At 37.7% G+C, this 18,950-nt stretch overlaps 3 protein-coding genes and 1 pseudogene across 3 annotated transcripts in view; all 4 read right to left on the bottom strand.

Moving 5' to 3' along the window:
* Positions 1-5,263, bottom strand: part of LOC104791792 (ribulose-1,5 bisphosphate carboxylase/oxygenase large subunit N-methyltransferase, chloroplastic-like) — a 6,593-nt gene extending 1,330 nt beyond the window's left edge. The window contains exons 1-14 of the mRNA XM_010517762.2: positions 5,081-5,263; positions 4,654-4,748; positions 4,113-4,176; positions 3,898-4,008; positions 3,731-3,790; positions 3,367-3,474; positions 1,830-1,902; positions 1,648-1,688; positions 1,484-1,564; positions 1,217-1,252; positions 958-1,041; positions 638-771; positions 331-419; positions 101-249 (exon numbers count right to left, since the gene is read on the bottom strand). Of these exons, the coding sequence (XP_010516064.1) occupies positions 101-249; positions 331-419; positions 638-771; positions 958-1,041; positions 1,217-1,252; positions 1,484-1,564; positions 1,648-1,688; positions 1,830-1,902; positions 3,367-3,474; positions 3,731-3,790; positions 3,898-4,008; positions 4,113-4,176; positions 4,654-4,748; positions 5,081-5,194 (1,239 nt within the window). The 5' untranslated portion in view covers positions 5,195-5,263. The remainder of the gene's footprint in view (positions 1-100; positions 250-330; positions 420-637; positions 772-957; positions 1,042-1,216; positions 1,253-1,483; positions 1,565-1,647; positions 1,689-1,829; positions 1,903-3,366; positions 3,475-3,730; positions 3,791-3,897; positions 4,009-4,112; positions 4,177-4,653; positions 4,749-5,080) is intronic.
* Positions 5,763-8,224, bottom strand: LOC104791793 (ABC transporter G family member 16). The gene has a single exon (XM_010517763.2). It carries the CDS (start codon positions 8,041-8,043, stop codon positions 5,827-5,829), a length of 2,217 nt encoding a protein of 738 aa, XP_010516065.1. The 5' UTR covers positions 8,044-8,224; the 3' UTR covers positions 5,763-5,826.
* Positions 9,958-12,471, bottom strand: LOC104791795 (ABC transporter G family member 17-like). The gene is made up of 2 exons (XM_010517764.1): positions 12,298-12,471; positions 9,958-12,043 (listed from the first exon to the last, which is right to left on the bottom strand). The coding sequence occupies exon 2, from the start codon at positions 12,000-12,002 to the stop codon at positions 10,014-10,016; it is 1,989 nt and encodes a 662-aa protein (XP_010516066.1). The 5' UTR covers positions 12,003-12,043; positions 12,298-12,471; the 3' UTR covers positions 9,958-10,013.
* LOC104699138 lies at positions 16,256-18,945 on the bottom strand (annotated as a pseudogene).

Consider the following 18,950-nt stretch of genomic DNA (forward strand, 5'->3'; position numbering starts at 1 on the left):
GATTCTTCCATTTCCTGCAAAGGCACCCAATACACCTTTTTCAAAATCTCCATTGTCGGTCACTGTGTGGCAATTAGTTGAGAAAATTGTTCGATAGTACCTTGATGCAAGCACTATGATCCTCAATTAATCTGTTGATATGAGACAAGAGGATCTTATGTGCCTCCAACTCTCTGCTCCTGTCCTTTAAAGGAAGCCGAGCTAGTCGGCCATCATGTTGTGCAGCTTCTTTTGACAAATCATTCAGCTCTGAGAATCATATTATACTGTTAATACTTTCAGCATTAGCCTCAAAAAATGGTAAAAGAGTGACTAATTTGATTTGAGCACCTTGAGGAATGGTACAACAGAGTATACGAGCAAATGCACGGAGAGACTGTGGAATTCCTTTCCCTTTCCCTATAGCAGATTTCACTTCCCTGAGAGATCACCAAAACTACAATTAGATACACATGTAAAAAGCTCTGTTACTCAATACCAATTATAAAGAAGTAAGGTTCATTGCTATTTTTCGAATCTTTGTTCTCATCGCTCTTAACTGCTTTCTCACTACACCTCTCCCATGACTCCATTCTATGTAAGCAGTTAGAAATTCTATTGGCTTGGTGACATTCTAAAACTTAACATTAGCACGTACTTAATTGTGAAAGTATCACAAGAAGAGTGAAAGATATCAATATCTTTCACAGTTCGAGTGTGATGTGTCCGGAGAAGTCCCAGCTTCATGATGCGAAGAGGATCATCATTCGGCACAACCATTTGGATTTGAACCTATAAGTCACCACAGCAGTATCAGTTTGAATCTTGATACTAATCTTAAGATAATGAAAGTGTGAAGTTTCGACATCACATTCAGTCAATCAAATGACAATGAAGTTCAAGGCTGGTGAGTAGTATTCAATCTAACATCTATAGATCAATGTTATTACGGCTATGGTGATGATAAAGAAAACAAACATCGTCATGAATGTTGTAAGGGAGGGTAAATCCAAAATCTAACATGAGTGTAGCATTTGAGAATTCACCATACTTAATGAACACCTACACATAGATGTCATGTTTGGTAAGCTTTAAAGTCCATGAGTTTTAACCAGTCACTGGCATTGACCTCAACCAAAATAACATCCTTGAAAAAGTTAGCGACTATAAAAATAAATAAAAAAATAAAGAGAATTCATCCTACGAGAAGTTAAACTAATCGTGCTATAATGTTGACCTCATCACCAGGACTGTAGTTACGATCTGCAGTGACCTGCAAAAATGAAAACTTGAAATCAGTGTACTGGCTTATTTCAGTTTGTTTGCGAGCCTTTAGAGTCAAGAGAAAGTAACACGGGATCAATAACCATGCAGCTTTACTATGTCGATGTACCACATAACAAATGTTGATTCACTCTATCACTATCGTAGAATACCAAGTAGATGTGTGCTAACACTAGACGAAGAGAATGCATAATATTGACTAACAGGAATGGAAATAAACCTCTGATAGTTGCTTGTCTTCATCGCTAATAACGATTGATGCAGAAAGCCCATCATGGTTCATGAAGTCTGCAAACGGAATCTGTTATATTGTCAGAACATCTATCGTACCAGAAATCACCATTAGTAAACTGGAAAGATGCAGAACTATATTGAAAGCAATACCAGAGATATGCCTTTTGAGGTTTCCCATGCACGAGATCCCACTGGCCAGCAACAAATTATCCAGATCGAGTAAGACCAACACAATAATTTAAAACCTCCCTTGTGAGGGAGTATACATGGTTGAGAAAACACCAGAAACAGATATATAGCCAAATGGATTACATGTGAAGTCAATTTCTCACCTAAAGCATATGCGTACATGAAATCTTCCAAATCTGGGCGTTTAATCACCATGGGACAATGTTGTTTATATGCCTAAGAATCTCAAAAAAGGTGATTTTAGAACTTTAATTCACGAAGATGGAAAAAAAATCACACATGTAAATACATCTACCAAACATACACATATGTATACTGCGTACTTGGTTAGCTTGACATAGGACATAATCATAGTACCCTTGCTATTATGCCAAGACTGGTGATGAAATGAGTTAAAAACTTGAAGTTAATTTAAAAATCAATACCAATGAGTCTAATATTTGCTTTGACCGTCAATAATTTGTCAGCAGTAGATAATATAGCACCTTGATAGACCCCAACGTGGTTGCTCAATCTAATGGTCTAATACCACCACGAGACCATACAGAAAACAGGAAAAAGTTTCATAACTATATAGTCTATATGGGTGTGCCTTTCTCATGGGTCCATACATTATTCTAAACGGTAGTAGGCCTTCTAAGCAATCAGGAACCCCAACCAACCAATGCTTTCATTACCAAATGAAGATAATTTACTAATCGTGGGATAAAATAAAGTAGCGACTGTGTCAAATAGGGATGTAAGAAAGCAGACCCTCTCTTTTATCTAAGAAAATGTTCAAAAGACTGACAAATGCAGGGAAATATCAGAATTTTCATTAGAAACCAACATATCAGGATCACTAAAAAAACAATATTTACCTGTGCTACAATTGAGAATTCCTTTTCAATCTGAGCTTTTTGTTTTACTGTTTCCTTGTGAATTGCACTACAACGAATCATGCTGAACTCATCTTCACCCCAAAATATCTAAGAGAATAAGGAAACCATCTTCATTATTCTGCATTGTCCAAAATAGCATGGCTACGAAATTGACAGTAAGGCTTACTTATNGGTGATTTTAGAACTTTAATTCACGAAGATGAAAAAAAAAATCACACATGTAAATATATCTACCAAACATACACATATGTATACTGCGTACTTGGTTAGCTTGACATAGGACATAATCATAGTACCCTTGCTATTATGCTAAGACTGGTGATGAAATGAATTAAAAACTTGAAGTTAATTTAAAAATCAATACCAATGAGTCTAATATTTGCTTTGACTGTCAATAATTTGTCAGCAGTAGATAATATAGCACCTTGATAGACCCCAACGTGGTTGCTCAATCTAATGGTCTAATACCACCACGAGACCATACAGAAAACAGGAAAAAGTTTCATAACTGTATAGTCTATATGGGTGTGCCTTTCTCATGGGTCCATACATTATTCTAAACGGTAGTAGGCCTTCTAAGCAATCAGGAACCCCAACCAACCAATGCTTTCATTACCAAATGAAGATAATTTACTAATCGTGGGATAAAATAAAGTAGCGACTGTGTCAAATAGGGATGTAAGAAAGCAGACCCTCTCTTTTATCTAAGAAAATGTTCAAAAGACTGACAAATGCAGGGAAATATCAGAATTTTCATTAGAAACCAACATATCAGGATCACTAAAAAAACAATATTTACCTGTGCTACAATTGAGAATTCCTTTTCAATCTGAGCTTTTTGTTTTACTGTTTCCTTGTGAATTGCACTACAACGAATCATGCTGAACTCATCTTCACCCCAAAATATCTAAGAGAATAAGGAAACCATCTTCATTATTCTGCATTGTCCAAAATAGCATGGCTACGAAATTGACAGTAAGGCTTACTTATATTGGAAAAGGTAGGAAAAGAAAAAAGTAGGTGGAAAAATTAAGAAGCTTTGGCGTACCAGGTTATTTGGATTGCATCTTAAACTATAATTATAACACTTTCGACATTCAAAAAGTGACCAAAACAAGATGCTCGAACATGTGACCGCTATAAGGACTAGAGTGAAATCTGACCGTGCTGTGCATCTCTGCAGGCTGAGGAAGTCGGCTGATATAAGGGACCCATCGAGACTTCTGATTCAGAAACAATCAGAGACTCAAGTCAAAACCAAAACACTCACTCACATGAAGTGGGACACTTATTTAAAAGTTAATTGCCCAAAATGATGATGCTAGCATACTTGACCCATTTTCTTCTCGCTTATTAGAACAGCAGCAAGCTTTCCAATATTCCCAACTTCATCAGTCAATGAAACTCTAATATCCAGGGGCAGCTCATCTGGAGCTCTTTGCTGAAAATTTCTGTTAGGCAACACTAAATAGCCTGTATAGACTCTTCAATGCTTCTTAAGACACATAATAACGGAAAAGCTCGTTTCAGTAGACAGTAATATACCGCTTTAAAAGGGACTTTCAACATGCAGTCCCCGGCGTGGATAACTTTTGAGGCAAAAAGTGACCTGCTCAAAAGTTGATATAGTAAGCATGTTAGTATAATTGACATTAAAGACAAAACATCACACCAGGAGACAGCCTCTGGTAGGAGATGAAATTGGTTATTCTCACAAATCACAATCACTCGATATACAAACTTCTCTCATATGGATGGAATATAATCAGATGACAAAATGACATGGTTCAAATTGGTCCAATGTTTCAACTGTTAATGACAAGACAGATCCATGTTAAAGAGAACATATAGACAAGTCATACAGATTAAGCTGCTGCAAAAGGTATCAACAAAGAATCTGATCATACATTGACTGGACTGCCAAGAGCATACCAGACTGCTAGGGAACTTATACGTAGATGTATTGAAACGGAGGAAATGCGTCTAACAATCCCAGATAACTTCCGGTAAACAGAAAACGAATTAGTCAAAAATGGACTTGAAAAAAACTCTTGCATCGTATTCAAAAAATCACCAACCAACCCACCTGCCATAGGTGGATTTACCAATCGTAAGCGTGTTAGTTATCTTCGATCCAGCAATTTGTTCTAACCAGGGTAAGAAGTCCTTGTCCAAAGAGGCCTAAATTATGAAATGGATAAGATGATAAATCCTCTTTTGTCAGAGAGAGAAAATAAGTTCTATACAACATCTTCTTAAATCTAGAACTTAACAGTCTGTTTGGTTTTCCAAAGATAGAAGAAGGTAAAAGAAACAGAAAGGTTTCATCTTTGGTATCAATTGCTACCATTAGAGGAGAAACATAACTCAGAACAATTCTTGGAACACCGTTGAACTACATTCAGGAATCATAAAAGCTTTAAGGGGAAACATATTTAACACTCGGGATAATCAAGCTGTGCACCTTTAGTCCTTCACATTTCACAAAAGTCTCAATTTTTGAGAAATCAAACCTGAGTTTGGGGCTCTAAAGGTAGTTTCCCAGTGAGACTCAAACGCTTCGCTAAGCTAAAACTGCGCTGTTGCTGAACCCCGAACAGCTTCACCGTCGAAATGCACAGTAGCATCTCCGGCCGAATTGGCTGGCGCGTGAGCAACCACCGCTCGTATTTATGGCTCCGTGTCTCCGACTGCTGCCTGAGCAGTCAGAACCATCGGATATTGTGAAACTGAGATAAACCGAATAACCTTCGGTCCGGTTTGTTTCGGTTTAATTTCTTATTTGGTTTGTTCAACTAAATCGGTTTATTTTTAATTGATTTTGCAGACACCTTACTTTTCAAGTGAAATAGCCTTGAGAATAATTACTTGCCTCTATAGTGTCTCCTCATTGTGAAATTTCACGAATATAATTGCAGTGTTAGTTTAAATGTCGATTAAAAGGTTAGAACTTGGAGAGTAAAACATATAGTTTACTGACAAGTTAATGCAGTTTCTGGCCTTGTTTTGTATGGAGGCAAAACCGCAAAAGTCACTCAACATCATCTTCCACAATACATCTCTACTGGAAATATTGCACTAATCATAGGTGCTTTCTGTAATCCCAAATCCTAAAGAGACTGAAATTTATTATTGATGTCAAAAGTAATACAATTCAAATACACAATCAATCAACGAATTCAGTAATGGAAAAAAAAAAAATAGTCAAATACAACATATGTTTTTGGTTTTTTTAAGTAACATAAGCTGTTTCACACTCTCACCTTCTCTTGTTCTTGCTCCCAAGCAACAAACACAAGTAAAACAAAACCCTAAAAAGGAATCCGAAACCTACCGTGATAAGCAAGCAATTCCATTTACTAAGCTGCGTCACTCCTTGCTGCTTCAGAATATCAGCACCCGTAGTTAAACACGTTGATCTCGATATCCTCATCCCGATCGATGTGCTCACAGAATCCAAAAGCTTCAGCTTCATCCCATACGCCAACTCTCCCAAAGGAGTGTTATCGAAAATCTGAACACCTCTCACAAAACACTCTGTAGGATCCGAGAACTCGTTCTGAAGAACCGCTTCGTACGGATACTTAACCAGAGAAAGATAGTGAAACCAGATCCAATACTGAGGGATACGATCTCTGTTGATGAAGAAGCCACTGAACAGCAAGAAGTAAGCTAAAATGGCAACAACGATCGTGTAGCCTAACATCACATGCGGAACGACGCCGGATAAGAAAGTCACGAAGGAGCTTCCGGACCAGAACGAGGCCAAGATGATTAAGCAATAGAACAAAAAGCCCATTAACCCTCCTTCAAGCCCAACAGCCCAAAACGTCGTCGCCGCGAAAGCTACAGAGAGGAAGATGAGCGAAGGGAAGGTAACAATGGCGTGAGAGAGGACGTAGGAGGATCTCCGGTAAGCGTTGTAAGCTGTTTCTCTCATGAAAATGTAACGTTCCTGGAGGAACACGGGAAGAGCATCGGCGCAAGTATAGAACATTGTTGACATCGCGAACGCGAAGAACCCTAGCCGCTCTTGTACTCCTTTTGGTGAGTTGTCTAGTCGCCAGAACACGGTGGCTAAGATGAATCCGGTGACGGTTACAGTGGCTAACCGCATTCCGATTAGCTCCGGCTGTCTTCTGGAATTGAGGATTGAGCGTTGTGTGAGAGTTTTGATCTCGATCCAGAACGGATTCGCGAAGGCAGGTACGGCTAGGGTTCCGCCACCGTGGTTTACGGCGGATGAGCCAGCGCCGCCGCCGGATACTAGCTTCCCTCTGCTTATGCTGGCGGAGATCGCTTCTTTTAGGGTTAGGTTTGGGTTTGGAGAAGCCGGCGGAGTTAGGGTTTGAGGATTGCTCTGTTTCTTCATCTCTTGCCATTTCTTGTTGAATTCAACTAATGCTCTTGTTCCTCCAGCTGATCCTTCGAGTTCTCTAATGAGATCGAGCGTGAACTCTGTTTGATTCTCGTTTTCCGGTATCGGATTACCAAATCCCGCGAAAAAACTCGGCAAACTCGCCGGAGAACCACTGAAGACGGTGTGACCACGTGACAAGAAGATGAGACGATCAAGCAAACTGAGAACTCTGTGACTTGGCTGATGAATCGACATGATCACGATACTACCACTCTCTGCGATCCTCTTCAAGACTTTGACCACCATGAACGCACTTGTGGAATCTAAACCTGAAGTAGGCTCGTCGAGGAAGAGAACAATCGGATCGTGGATGATATCGATTCCGATAGAAACTCGCCTTCTCTCTCCACCGGAGATTCCACGGTGTCCTTCGTCTCCAATGATTGTTTTAGCCGCGTTTCTTATCCCTAGCTGGTCGATTAGGGCTTGAACTCGGAGCTTCTTCTTGGATTTAGGTAAGCTTCTTGGTAATCGAAACTCAGCTGCGAACATTAGTGTTTCTTCTACAGTAAGCATCGGGAAGAGAAGGTCGTCTTGCATTACGTAAGCTGAGATAACTTTGAGCATCCGAGATTGGAGAGCTTCTCCGTTAAGCGTTAGCGTGCCTTTCAAGCTTCCTTTAGCGATCCGATTCGCTAAAGCGTCGATCAGAGTTGATTTACCTGAACCGCTTGCTCCAAGAACGGCAAGAATCTCTCCGTCACGAGTCTCGCCGGAGATATTGTCTAGAAGAGTCTTGGTCTTGGAGAAAGATGACTTCCTCCATGGAACCAGGTCGTGAAACTCAAGCTTCCGGCGAACAGAGACGTTGTAAGTGAGGTTGTTGAAAGATAGAACGAAGGGAACAGGGCGCATGTGATGATGATCATCTTCTCCGTCGAGTGACGATGAACCGTCTCGGTCAAAGAACTCATGAACAGGAGTCTCGTCGCCGACTTGTACCTTTCGAACGTTGCTAACGTTCTTGAGAAGTTGACCTAAAGTCAAAGATGAGCTAATGATCTCCATGGAATGAAACGGCGACGCATGATCGTCTTCTGCTACAAGGCGAGACATTTAAGAGTATAAAAGAGCGTAAAGTGAGAAAATTGATGTGCTTACACTTGGAAATTAAAACACTCTTTGCATGATCAAAGTTGTATGTTTTATTCTAAGTTTTGATGTAGAATGAAATGTGAATTTAGTCCTTATATATGTATATGAAGTAACGTGTTGTAAGTGTGTGAACAAGAAGGCTCGATGTATTGAATGAGTTACATTGCATCATGAGAAATCTGTTAGGTTAATGTTGTTGACAATAATATTTTTAGCGTTTGGATGGAAATGCGTTTTGGATTTCTCGTAATTTAGTTTTACTTATCAGAGCCTAGAGGGGAGGTAATCTTAGAATTCCCAAGGTTGAACTGTGTATATGAATTGGGTGGCACGTGGCGATTAGGTGTGTTTATTTGAATGGAGAATTAGGTGAAGGGTGTTGATCTAACTGGAGGTATAGGATTGAGATAAGAACTTTCTTGCGTTTCCAATAGTGCTTTTTTGGTCAATCAATGGTTTTCTAGTCTTAATTTGTTTAATCGATTCTTTGGATATGTTGGTAGCGAAATAGTGATTGTTTGTATCGCAAGCAAATGTATACCTATTAGTTAAACTATTCACATTTTGTCATTTTCTCAACTAATTCTGCAAAATAAAGTTGTATTGTTCGATAAAGTAGCTTTGTATTCGATTTGAGAATTTGGTTGTGAGCTAGTATGTGCTAACTATTTAAAACCCCTTTTTTGGTTGGGCAAGACTAGACAAAATTTCAAACTTCATTTTCTGTTTTTCTCAATATATTTTGTTTAGTTATTGTTTCCTCAATTTTGTTAACTCACCGATTGTAAAACGTTTTTGTTCAAATATCATTAACCTTACCACACACACAAAAAAAAAAAAACTCCATATATTTTCTCTCAATTATTAAAGCGTAATTTTTGTTTTCTTCCTCGTGAGTCCCAATTATTTCATTTGATAATTAAGTTTTGTTTTCTAACAATTATTACGGTTGTATTGTTCTATATCGCAGGCACAATTGGGACACCAATGTGTTTTGCCATGCGCGAATAGGTTCATTCATGCATCGCCCTTTACGAATATTTAAGTTCGACGTTATATTTAGTCAATCAACCGATGAAGGATTTGACTGGGGAAAAGATCAAGGTGGTAAGGAATTGTGGGTCCTAAAGAAATGGGTTATCGGCAAGTAATTAAAGAATAAACAAATCAAAAGATTATAGGCAACTTCCTTTTATTTAGTACTTGATCAAACCCCCTAGACGTATTGGTAGCATGCAAGCATTCATGACGTACAGGCTTGGCTTCCTGTATTTCCAATCATAAAGTTTGACTCCTTTTTTGGTTGACCTTGTAGGTTTAGGTGACTAACTTCTACCTAACCTAGCCTTCCTTGCCGCCATGAGCAAAGGGTCAAAGTTTATACTACCATCGAATAAACCTTAAAAGAAAGCTGGCTACTTCGAATTATATTTCGAGTAACTGTTTACTTTTGTATTTTAAAAGTGCAATTTTGTCAAATACGTTATGTTTACACCGACCACAAAAGATGGCAATTAGCTCACACGCACTAATATATATTGGTAGCATGTGGTATATATCCTTGATTTATTTTGAATTATTGATGTAGTTCAATACTGTTAAGTCAAAAGCATTACCAATTATGAATTAAAACTTTAGAATTTGAGTTTGAGTTGTAATATGTTATGATGATAGATTTAATATTTTCAGTTATATCCTTTTAAAAATTGTTAACTGAAAAATCAACTCAACATCTCGGAAAATATTGTTAGAGGTTAGTTAATATTTCCGTCTTCCAACGATTTTTTTCTTTCGCTAATATGATACCAAAAAAAAAACATTATATAACATATATCATGATCAATATCTCAAAATTCAAAAGAAAGAAAAGAGCTTTTTTAGCAGTAAAAATTCTGTATCAGAAATTTACATTATTAATATATGTGACGTACTCACACCCTCTTATTTTTGCTTCCAAGCAACAACGAAAAATAAAATAAGATCCGAAAAAAGAATCCCCAAGCTAACGTCACCCACAAGCAACCCCATTTATCTAGCTGCTCAATTCCATGCTGCTTAAGCAAATCAGAGCCCGTCCTCAAACACGTTGATTCCGTTAACTCCATCCCCAAGTAACTGCTCATTGTATCTAAAAGCTTAGCCTTTGTCGATTCAGAAACTCCTTCCATTAGTGTATCATCAAAAACTTGGTTTCCTCTCACGAAACAACGGGAGGGATCATCAAACTCGTTGTGCAAAACAGCTTCGTAGGGATACTTTAGCAAAGAAATGTAATGAATCCATATCCAATAAAGATGGATTCTATCTCGGTTGATGTAGAATCCGCTGAAGAGAAGGCAGTATGAAAGATAGCCAAAGGTGACCATATAACTCATCATCACGTTTGGAATCACACCGGATACAAATGTAACAAACGAGCATCCCGACCAGAATGACGCGAAGATGATCAGAAGATAGTAGATGAACCCCGCCAGACCGCCATTTAGACCAACGAACCAGAACGTGGTCGCTGCAAAGCCGATGGAAAGCACGAAGAGATGAGGCAGAGTTACAAGAGAGTGAGATATAACGTAGGAGGATCTTCGGTAAGCGTTATGCGCAGTTTCTCTCAAGAAAATGTATCTTTCTTGAATAAAAGCGGGCAATCCATCCGCGCAGCTATAAAACATTGTGGCCATTGCGAATGAGAAGAAGCTTAGCCTCTCTTGGACACCTCTAGGAGAGTCATCCACTTTCCAGTAAACCGTAGCCAAGAGAAAACCAGTCATCATGACTATGAAAACTCGTGTTCCGATAAGCTCGGGCGTTCTGGTCCAGTTTATCATGTAACGTTTAGCTAAGATTACGGTCTCGATCCACCATGGGTTTACGTAAGAAGGAATGGAGCTGAATGAAGTAGAGACAAGTTTGCCTCTTGAAATGCTTGCGTTGATGGCTTCTCTCAAGGTTGATGAGTTATGGTGAGGTTCTTGGCGAACTCTAAGCTTCTTCTGTTGCCAATTCTTGTTGAATTCGACTAACCCTCTTGTTCCTTCAGAGGATCCTTCAAGCTCTTTGATTAGGTCAAGTGTGAATTCTGCATTGTTCTCTTTAACCGGTATGGGATAACCAAATTCTGAGAAGAACAAAGGGAGAGTAGCTGGAGAATCACTAAACACACTCTGGCCAGAAGATAAGACGATGATACGATCAAGATACTCCATAACCCGACAACTAGGCTGATGGATCGACATAATTACAATGCTTCCACTACGTGCAATTCTTTTCAAAACTTGCACCACCATGAACGCACTGGTTGAGTCTAGTCCTGAGGTTGGTTCGTCAAGGAACAAGAGGATAGGACCGTGAATGATGTCGGTGCCAATAGATACACGCCTCCTCTCTCCGCCAGAGACGCCACGATGGCCTTCGTCTCCGATCAAGGTGTTTTTAACAGTTCTGAGCCCTAACTGATCGATTAGGGTTTCAACTCTGTCTCTCTTCTTTGATTTGCTTAAGCTTCGGGGAAGTCTAAACTCAGCAGCGAACATGAGGGTTTCTTCAACGGTGAGCATAGGAAACATGAGATCTTCTTGCATTACATAAGCCGATATAACTCTCAACAAACGAGATTGAAAAGCTTCTCCGTTTAGAGTTACCGTGCCTTTCAAGCTACCTTCCTCGATCCGTCCTGCCAATGCATCGATGAGCGTTGATTTTCCAGCTCCGCTTGCACCAAGAACGGCTAGGATCTCTCCTTCATAAGCCTCTCCGGTGATACCATTGAGCAGTGTCTTTATCTGAGCAGGGCTATGTCCAAAACGAAGACCAAAACGCTTTTGAAGAATGACGTTATAGGAGAGGTCGTTGAAGGCGAGGATGAACTGAACAGATGGTATCTCAGATACATCAACATCGATCACGACGTCTCTTCTCAGCATCTCGCCGGAAGATTAAAATGTGTGTTCCTGTCTCGGCTCAACTAGAGCATGAGAACAATTAGTAAAATCTTAATAGTTGTATTAAGTATATGATTATAAGTATTTAATTTCATTTTTTTCTTTCGATATTGTATACCAGATTTTAGGAAGATTGATAATGATTCTAGTGGTTCTATTGATTAAAGTCGAGTTGCAATTTGAAAGACTCGCATATTGTGAATGCATACCAAAAAAAACGCACAAGAAAAGAGAAAAAGTACGTGACAAAAAAAAAAAAGAGAAATAAAAAGTTTACCTAATGGCGTAGTTTTCTTAGAGCATCCTCTGCGGTCCGGGACAGTTGGTATTGCAATTTGGTGTGAAGTAAAGATCATAACCTATTGCTCTTAGGAGATAATTTACGGTGATTTTGGTTTTTTGAGTGAACGAAATTTTACCATAACTCGAGTGGTAAAGTAAAGTTTAGAAGTTTATGAAGCTTTGTTATAGAATCTATATATATGAAATAAGAAACTGTATATATACTCGTTTAATTGACAAGAGGTTTCGTGACGTATATTGAAAGGATGACCCATTACAAATGTATTGTGCATTTTGTATGTTGCGTAGAGGACACACACCATTGTTCCTGTTTTCTTATGGCTCTTGTTCTCTTCTGCAACATGCTTAATAAGCCGTCGTTGCACTTGCTTCTGATGTTGAACTAATATGCATGACGAACACATGCAAATCACATGCTTTTTTTTTTCAAGTGTGAGCGATGACTGTTATAGTCTTGTTAATTAGATTCACTATATTTGACATAATGGTAGAATATCGCTTTAATGCGATTATGTGCAAATAAGGAAAGTCTTCTTTTGGATGAATTTGCTTGATTATTTGTGTGGTTTGGTGCAGTTAGGAAGGTGTGTGTTTGATCTCCAATTTTGATGTCCACATTAGACTCTCCCTCTTGACAAAATACTCAATTTGTGATCGAGGTGTTTTTTTAAACTATGAAATAAAAGGTAACAAAAGCAAATTTTTTTTTTTTTGAAATCTTAACGTTATTGTTTAACATTTATAATAGCACAACTATAGACATTAATAAACTAATTCATAAAATCATAACTATATGACACATGCAACCAAAACTCACAGAACTTTGATGATTAATTAATAGAGACTTATTTAAAATCATAGTTACAATTATCACTACACCTTCTAAAACATCACCATATTTTCGCTGATTCTTATTTCGTTAAAAACTTAAAATAGACGATAATTAATGTGCTGAAATTCTCAATTTACACGTAGTTCTCACTGAATTGCGCGTATTGCAAAATACTTAGATTGAATAGTAGTATATTCTACAATAGTTTTTGGATTATGTTTTTAAAAAATCCATTTATTTCTCCAATCAAAATTTTAGCCTAAATGGATTTTCTAAAATATAGGTAAACTGGATTTTAGGTTTTTATTTACAATTCTTCGTAGAAACCAAAATTCACATAATTAGAGATTTAAAAAAAATACGTGCGACACTTCTAATTTTTCTTTTATTGCAAAAACTAAAAATCCATAAATCAAAAACCAAAAACTAAAAATCAAAAACTATAATCTAAAAACCATTTAAAAACCCACTATCATTCATGGCTTTAAAATGCGTATCTAAGTGGTCCGAATTTTATTTGTCAATTTTTTTGCTAGGGAAATTTTATTTGTCATTGATGGTGCGATGTTTTGTTCTCTACCCCCAAAAAAGGAATTATGATTTTCACCCGAAAAGGAAATAACTTGTAGTTTAGCGAATACATTTCATTCTTTAAATTTTATATACGATCAGGACCATTCACTCACGTGAATGCCATGCGCCATACTTATTGCATGTCGGTCTGCCCCATCAATCCAAAGATTTGCATTTTAAACAACGTGTAAGTAAGGTAAACGACACCTGCGATTTTACGACTTCGATCTTTATCAACCTGTCGGAGAGCGAGAATCTTTCCTCGCAAACATCCACCTTCTAAAGGAATCAAGATGATTTTACAAGTATACACTCAAAATTAACTCTCTCTTACAAAAAACAGATGAAGCCCTGAAAAGCTCCTTGGATACGAAAACGACTTTTAATTACTGTCTTATATATATCTTACTTCTTGTTACGGAAAACCCTAATTCACTAGGCCCAATTTATAAGCCCATCTTCAAGACTTCTTGGTAGGTTGATCTTAAATAGACCAACAGAACTAAGTCGACGTACATACTTCAACAATCTCTGATCCACATTGGACTTCTATAGTCCCTTATATATTAAAAAAGAAACTGACATGTGGTGTGAGAAAGCTTTTGTGTCTAATTTATTAATTGCCCTAAATATTCTATAATATTACATAAAACGGTTATTGCTATTCAATTTATTTATATATACAATATTTTATTTCTATAAATTCTAAAATTAGTAAATATTATTCAAATATTAATAAATATTATTTCCTACATATTTTGAAAATAATTTCAAAACCTATGTATTATAATATAATACAAAATTATAACATGAGATGTAAAAAATATATATTTAAATCATATTTTCGAAAATATAAATAATATTATTTTTTATTGTTTAAAATTTTTTGACCAGAAAAAAATTGAAATTAATTTTGAATAATATATATTGGAAAATCTTTAAAAAACAATTTGACGACATCTTAAATTTATTTTAAATTATAAAATATTTAAACTTATGCAAATCCTAATTTTCAGTTTTCCATATAGAAAATTTTGGATATATAAGACTAATGTATATTAAAGATTCCTTAATTTCAAAATTAACATATTAAAAAATATAAAATCTTATATATTTTTAATATTATTTCTTAAAGATTTCGAGGGACGGATTTTTATAGATAAAACAATATTATACCCCTTATGGAATATAGCTACCGGGACGGGTTTGACCCGCTTAAGAATTTAGGTCATTCGTTTCGAGAAGTTTTAATTTTTTTGATGGTTTTTATCCGTTTCATAATTTACAAATTTTATACAATTCTGATTAATCACTAATTCGGTAAACGTTAGATTCGGGTATGTTGTTTTGTGAATCTTAATTTTATGCTGAAACCTTTATTATTCAAAAATCATAAACTGAATGAAACCAAAGTAATATAAATTGGAACTGTAAATGATTTAACAAATAATATAATATATTACAAACGTTATAGTAAACATAGTTTTTAAAATCAGTCAAGGACGTACGTGGGGCTAGTGGAATCATTATTATGTACGTCTCCATATCCCATAAACCTGCACAAATTTAGACTTATACCAACACACTTACACACACATCAGTAGATTAACCATCTCAGATCAACCAAGCATTAATCATTAGTGACCAGACAACATGCTTGACGAGCTCCAGATGTGTAAATTTAAACTCACTGCCTTGGAGCCATCAACAATATCCATTGTCTCTTCCTGATGAGTTGCATTTCCAGCCTCTTCACTTCTTGACTTCTTGCAGTCACAGCCCTGTTTACTTATCTGGGATTACACACTCAGCAAACAACAATAAAAAAACTTAAAACACCATGAAACCTATTTCATTCACCAACAAAATTCCTTTAAAGCAAGACTGCTTAATTATAAGCTCATTCAGTCATCACAAAGTTTCCTCGAATGGTTTCTGCTACTACGATATTCTAACTAACTATTGAATGGGTATTCAAGTGGTTCGGAATTATTTTCGTTTTGATATGCTTTATTTTGTTTTATTTTGTCATTGAATAGTCTATACACTACCCAAAAAAGTATTTAATTTACTTACCAAACAACTTGGAAGTTATGAATCTTTTGATATAAATGTCGTATCATATTTCACCAGATATTTTGAGTTGTTCACACTTGTGTATTTTAACAACGATACTAAATGTCGAATACTTTTTTTCTTTTGCCAACCTAATTAATGTTGAATACAACAAAATGCATTTTGCATCGTTATTAGATTTAGTATCGTTTAGACTTGGAGACGTTAAAGTTCATACATAATTACGATGAGACTAAAAATGGCCACTGAGTTTTGAGAATGAATTAATGTCTATCTATTTGAAACCTACATTCAACTATCATTAAGTAACTTCAAACAACACCTCAGATTTCTGCTTTTTATCTAGTTATTTTCTACTTGTATGTGTTGAAAATTTAATATATCATATAATCATTAAGTAACTTCAACTGAATCATGTGTTGAAATCCTTTAAAATTATCCAGTACTCAAGTAATTGTATAATTATAATGCAATGGATTTTGAGAAACAATATGCAGTACGTTTATTTTACAACTTTGATACACAGATAAACTATAAATGTTACAACTTGATTACTAAACTACAACAACCAGAAGCAGACACTTTAGAAGTATATAGTATAAATGCGTTTGGTGTATATGTTTCTGTGCTTGTGGACTACTCTTCACGTCCTCTTATTCTTCTTTTTTTTGACCAATCACGTCCTCTTATTCTTGCTCCCAAATAGCAAAGAGAAGTAAAACAAGATCCTAAAGAAGAGACCCCAAGCAAATGTAATCCACAAGCAGTCCCACTTGCTCAATTGAGTTATCCCTTGCTGCATAAGTAAGTCAGTCCCTGTTCTCAAGCATGTGGACTCCGTTATCTTGGTTCCTAAAGAGCCACTCAGTGTATCCAGGAGCTTAACTTTCATCGCATGGGGAACTTCCGCCAAAAGCGTACCATCGAAAACTTGAACTCCCTTAACAAAACACCGAGACGGGTCATCAAACTCATTCATTAGGACAGCCTCGTAGGGATACTTCAGCAACGAAATGTAATGAAACCATATCCAGTAAAACGGTATTCGATCTCGGTTGATGAAGAATCCACCCAGCAGTAGACAGTAGGAAAAATAGGCAATAGTGACCATGTAACTCATCATGATATTGGGAACAATACCAGATATGAAAGTAACAAAGGAGGATCCAGACCAAAAGGCTGCGTATACTATGAGGCAGTAGTAGAAGAAATTCTCCAACCCACCGGTCAAACCAACAGTCCAAAATGTGGTTGCAGCAAATGCAATGGATAGAGCGAGTAGCTGAGGCAGAGACACGAGGGCGTGGGATATGACATAAGAAGATGTTCTGTATGTGTTGTACGTTGTCTCCCTCAAGAAGATGTATCGTTCTTGGATAAAGACAGGGATGTTGTCTGCACAACAGTAAAACATGGTGGACATGCCGAATGCAAAGAAGCCCATTCTCTCTTGTGCACCTCTTGGAGTGTTGTCAAGCCTCCAATATATAGTAGCTAAAAGAAGACCAGTCACCATGACAGTAGCGATCCGCGTTGCTATGAGCTCAGGCGTGCGGATCCAGTTTCTCATGTAACGTTTGGCTAAGATAAACGTTTCGGTCAATGGCGGGTTTACGTATGAAGATACTCTTTCCATCGAAATGGGACTGGCTCCAGATGAGCCTGAGACTAGTTTGCCTCTAGAAACACTTGCAGTAATTGCTTCTTTTAGAGATAAGCCATTTTGTGGCGTGGCTCGAGTAGATTGGTTTTGTTGCCACTTTTCGTTGAACTCTACTAATCCTCTGTTTCCTTCAGAGGATCCCTCGACCTCTCGAATTACATCAAGTGCGAACTCAATGATGTTCTCTTTCTCCGGAACAGAACGACCAAAATCAGAGAAGTAAGAAGGAAGACTAGTCGGAGATCCATTGNAGAAGATGTTCTGTATGTGTTGTACGTTGTCTCCCTCAAGAAGATGTATCGTTCTTGGATAAAGACAGGGATGTTGTCTGCACAACAGTAAAACATGGTGGACATGCCGAATGCAAAGAAGCCCATTCTCTCTTGTGCACCTCTTGGAGTGTTGTCAAGCCTCCAATATATAGTAGCTAAAAGAAGACCAGTCACCATGACAGTAGCGATCCGCGTTGCTATGAGCTCAGGCGTGCGGATCCAGTTTCTCATGTAACGTTTGGCTAAGATAAACGTTTCGGTCAATGGCGGGTTTACGTATGAAGATACTCTTTCCATCGAAATGGGACTGGCTCCAGATGAGCCTGAGACTAGTTTGCCTCTAGAAACACTTGCAGTAATTGCTTCTTTTAGAGATAAGCCATTTTGTGGCGTGGCTCGAGTAGATTGGTTTTGTTGCCACTTTTCGTTGAACTCTACTAATCCTCTGTTTCCTTCAGAGGATCCCTCGACCTCTCGAATTACATCAAGTGCGAACTCAATGATGTTCTCTTTCTCCGGAACAGAACGACCAAAATCAGAGAAGTAAGAAGGAAGACTAGTCGGAGATCCATTGAACACACTCTTGCCACGAGATAAGATGATAAGCCGATCAAGCAAATCAACGATACGAGCACTAGGTTGATGAATCGACATAATCACGATACTGCCACTCTGAGCAATTCGTTTCAAAACCTGTACCACCATAAACGCGTTGGTTGAATCTAGCCCCGACGTTGGTTCGTCGAGGAAGAGGAGGATCGGATCGTGGATGATATCGATTCCGATCGAAACGCGCCGTCTCTCTCCTCCAGAGACTCCACGGTGTCCTTCGTCCCCGATTACCGTGTTCGCCGCGTTTCTAAGCCCTAACTGATCAATTAGGGTTTCAACACGCTCCATCTTCTTAGACTTAGACAAACTTCTCGGGAGACGGAACTCTGAAGCGAACATTAGGGTTTCTTTAACGGTGAGCATCGGGAAGAGAAGGTCGTCTTGCATCACATACGCCGATATGACTTTCAACAGACGACATTGCAAAACTTTTTCGCCGTTTAGAGTTACCGTGCCTTTCAAGCTATCTTCCGCCACTCGTCCGGCTAATGCGTCGATCAAAGTGGATTTTCCGGCTCCGCTTCCACCAAGAACGGCGAGGATTTCTCCGTCACAAGCCTCGCCTGAAACATCATCAAGCAGAGTCTTCGTTGAAGCCG

The sequence above is a fragment of the Camelina sativa genome, chromosome 6 (genome assembly GCF_000633955.1).
Source record: "Camelina sativa cultivar DH55 chromosome 6, Cs, whole genome shotgun sequence".
NCBI lineage: Eukaryota > Viridiplantae > Streptophyta > Magnoliopsida > Brassicales > Brassicaceae > Camelina > Camelina sativa.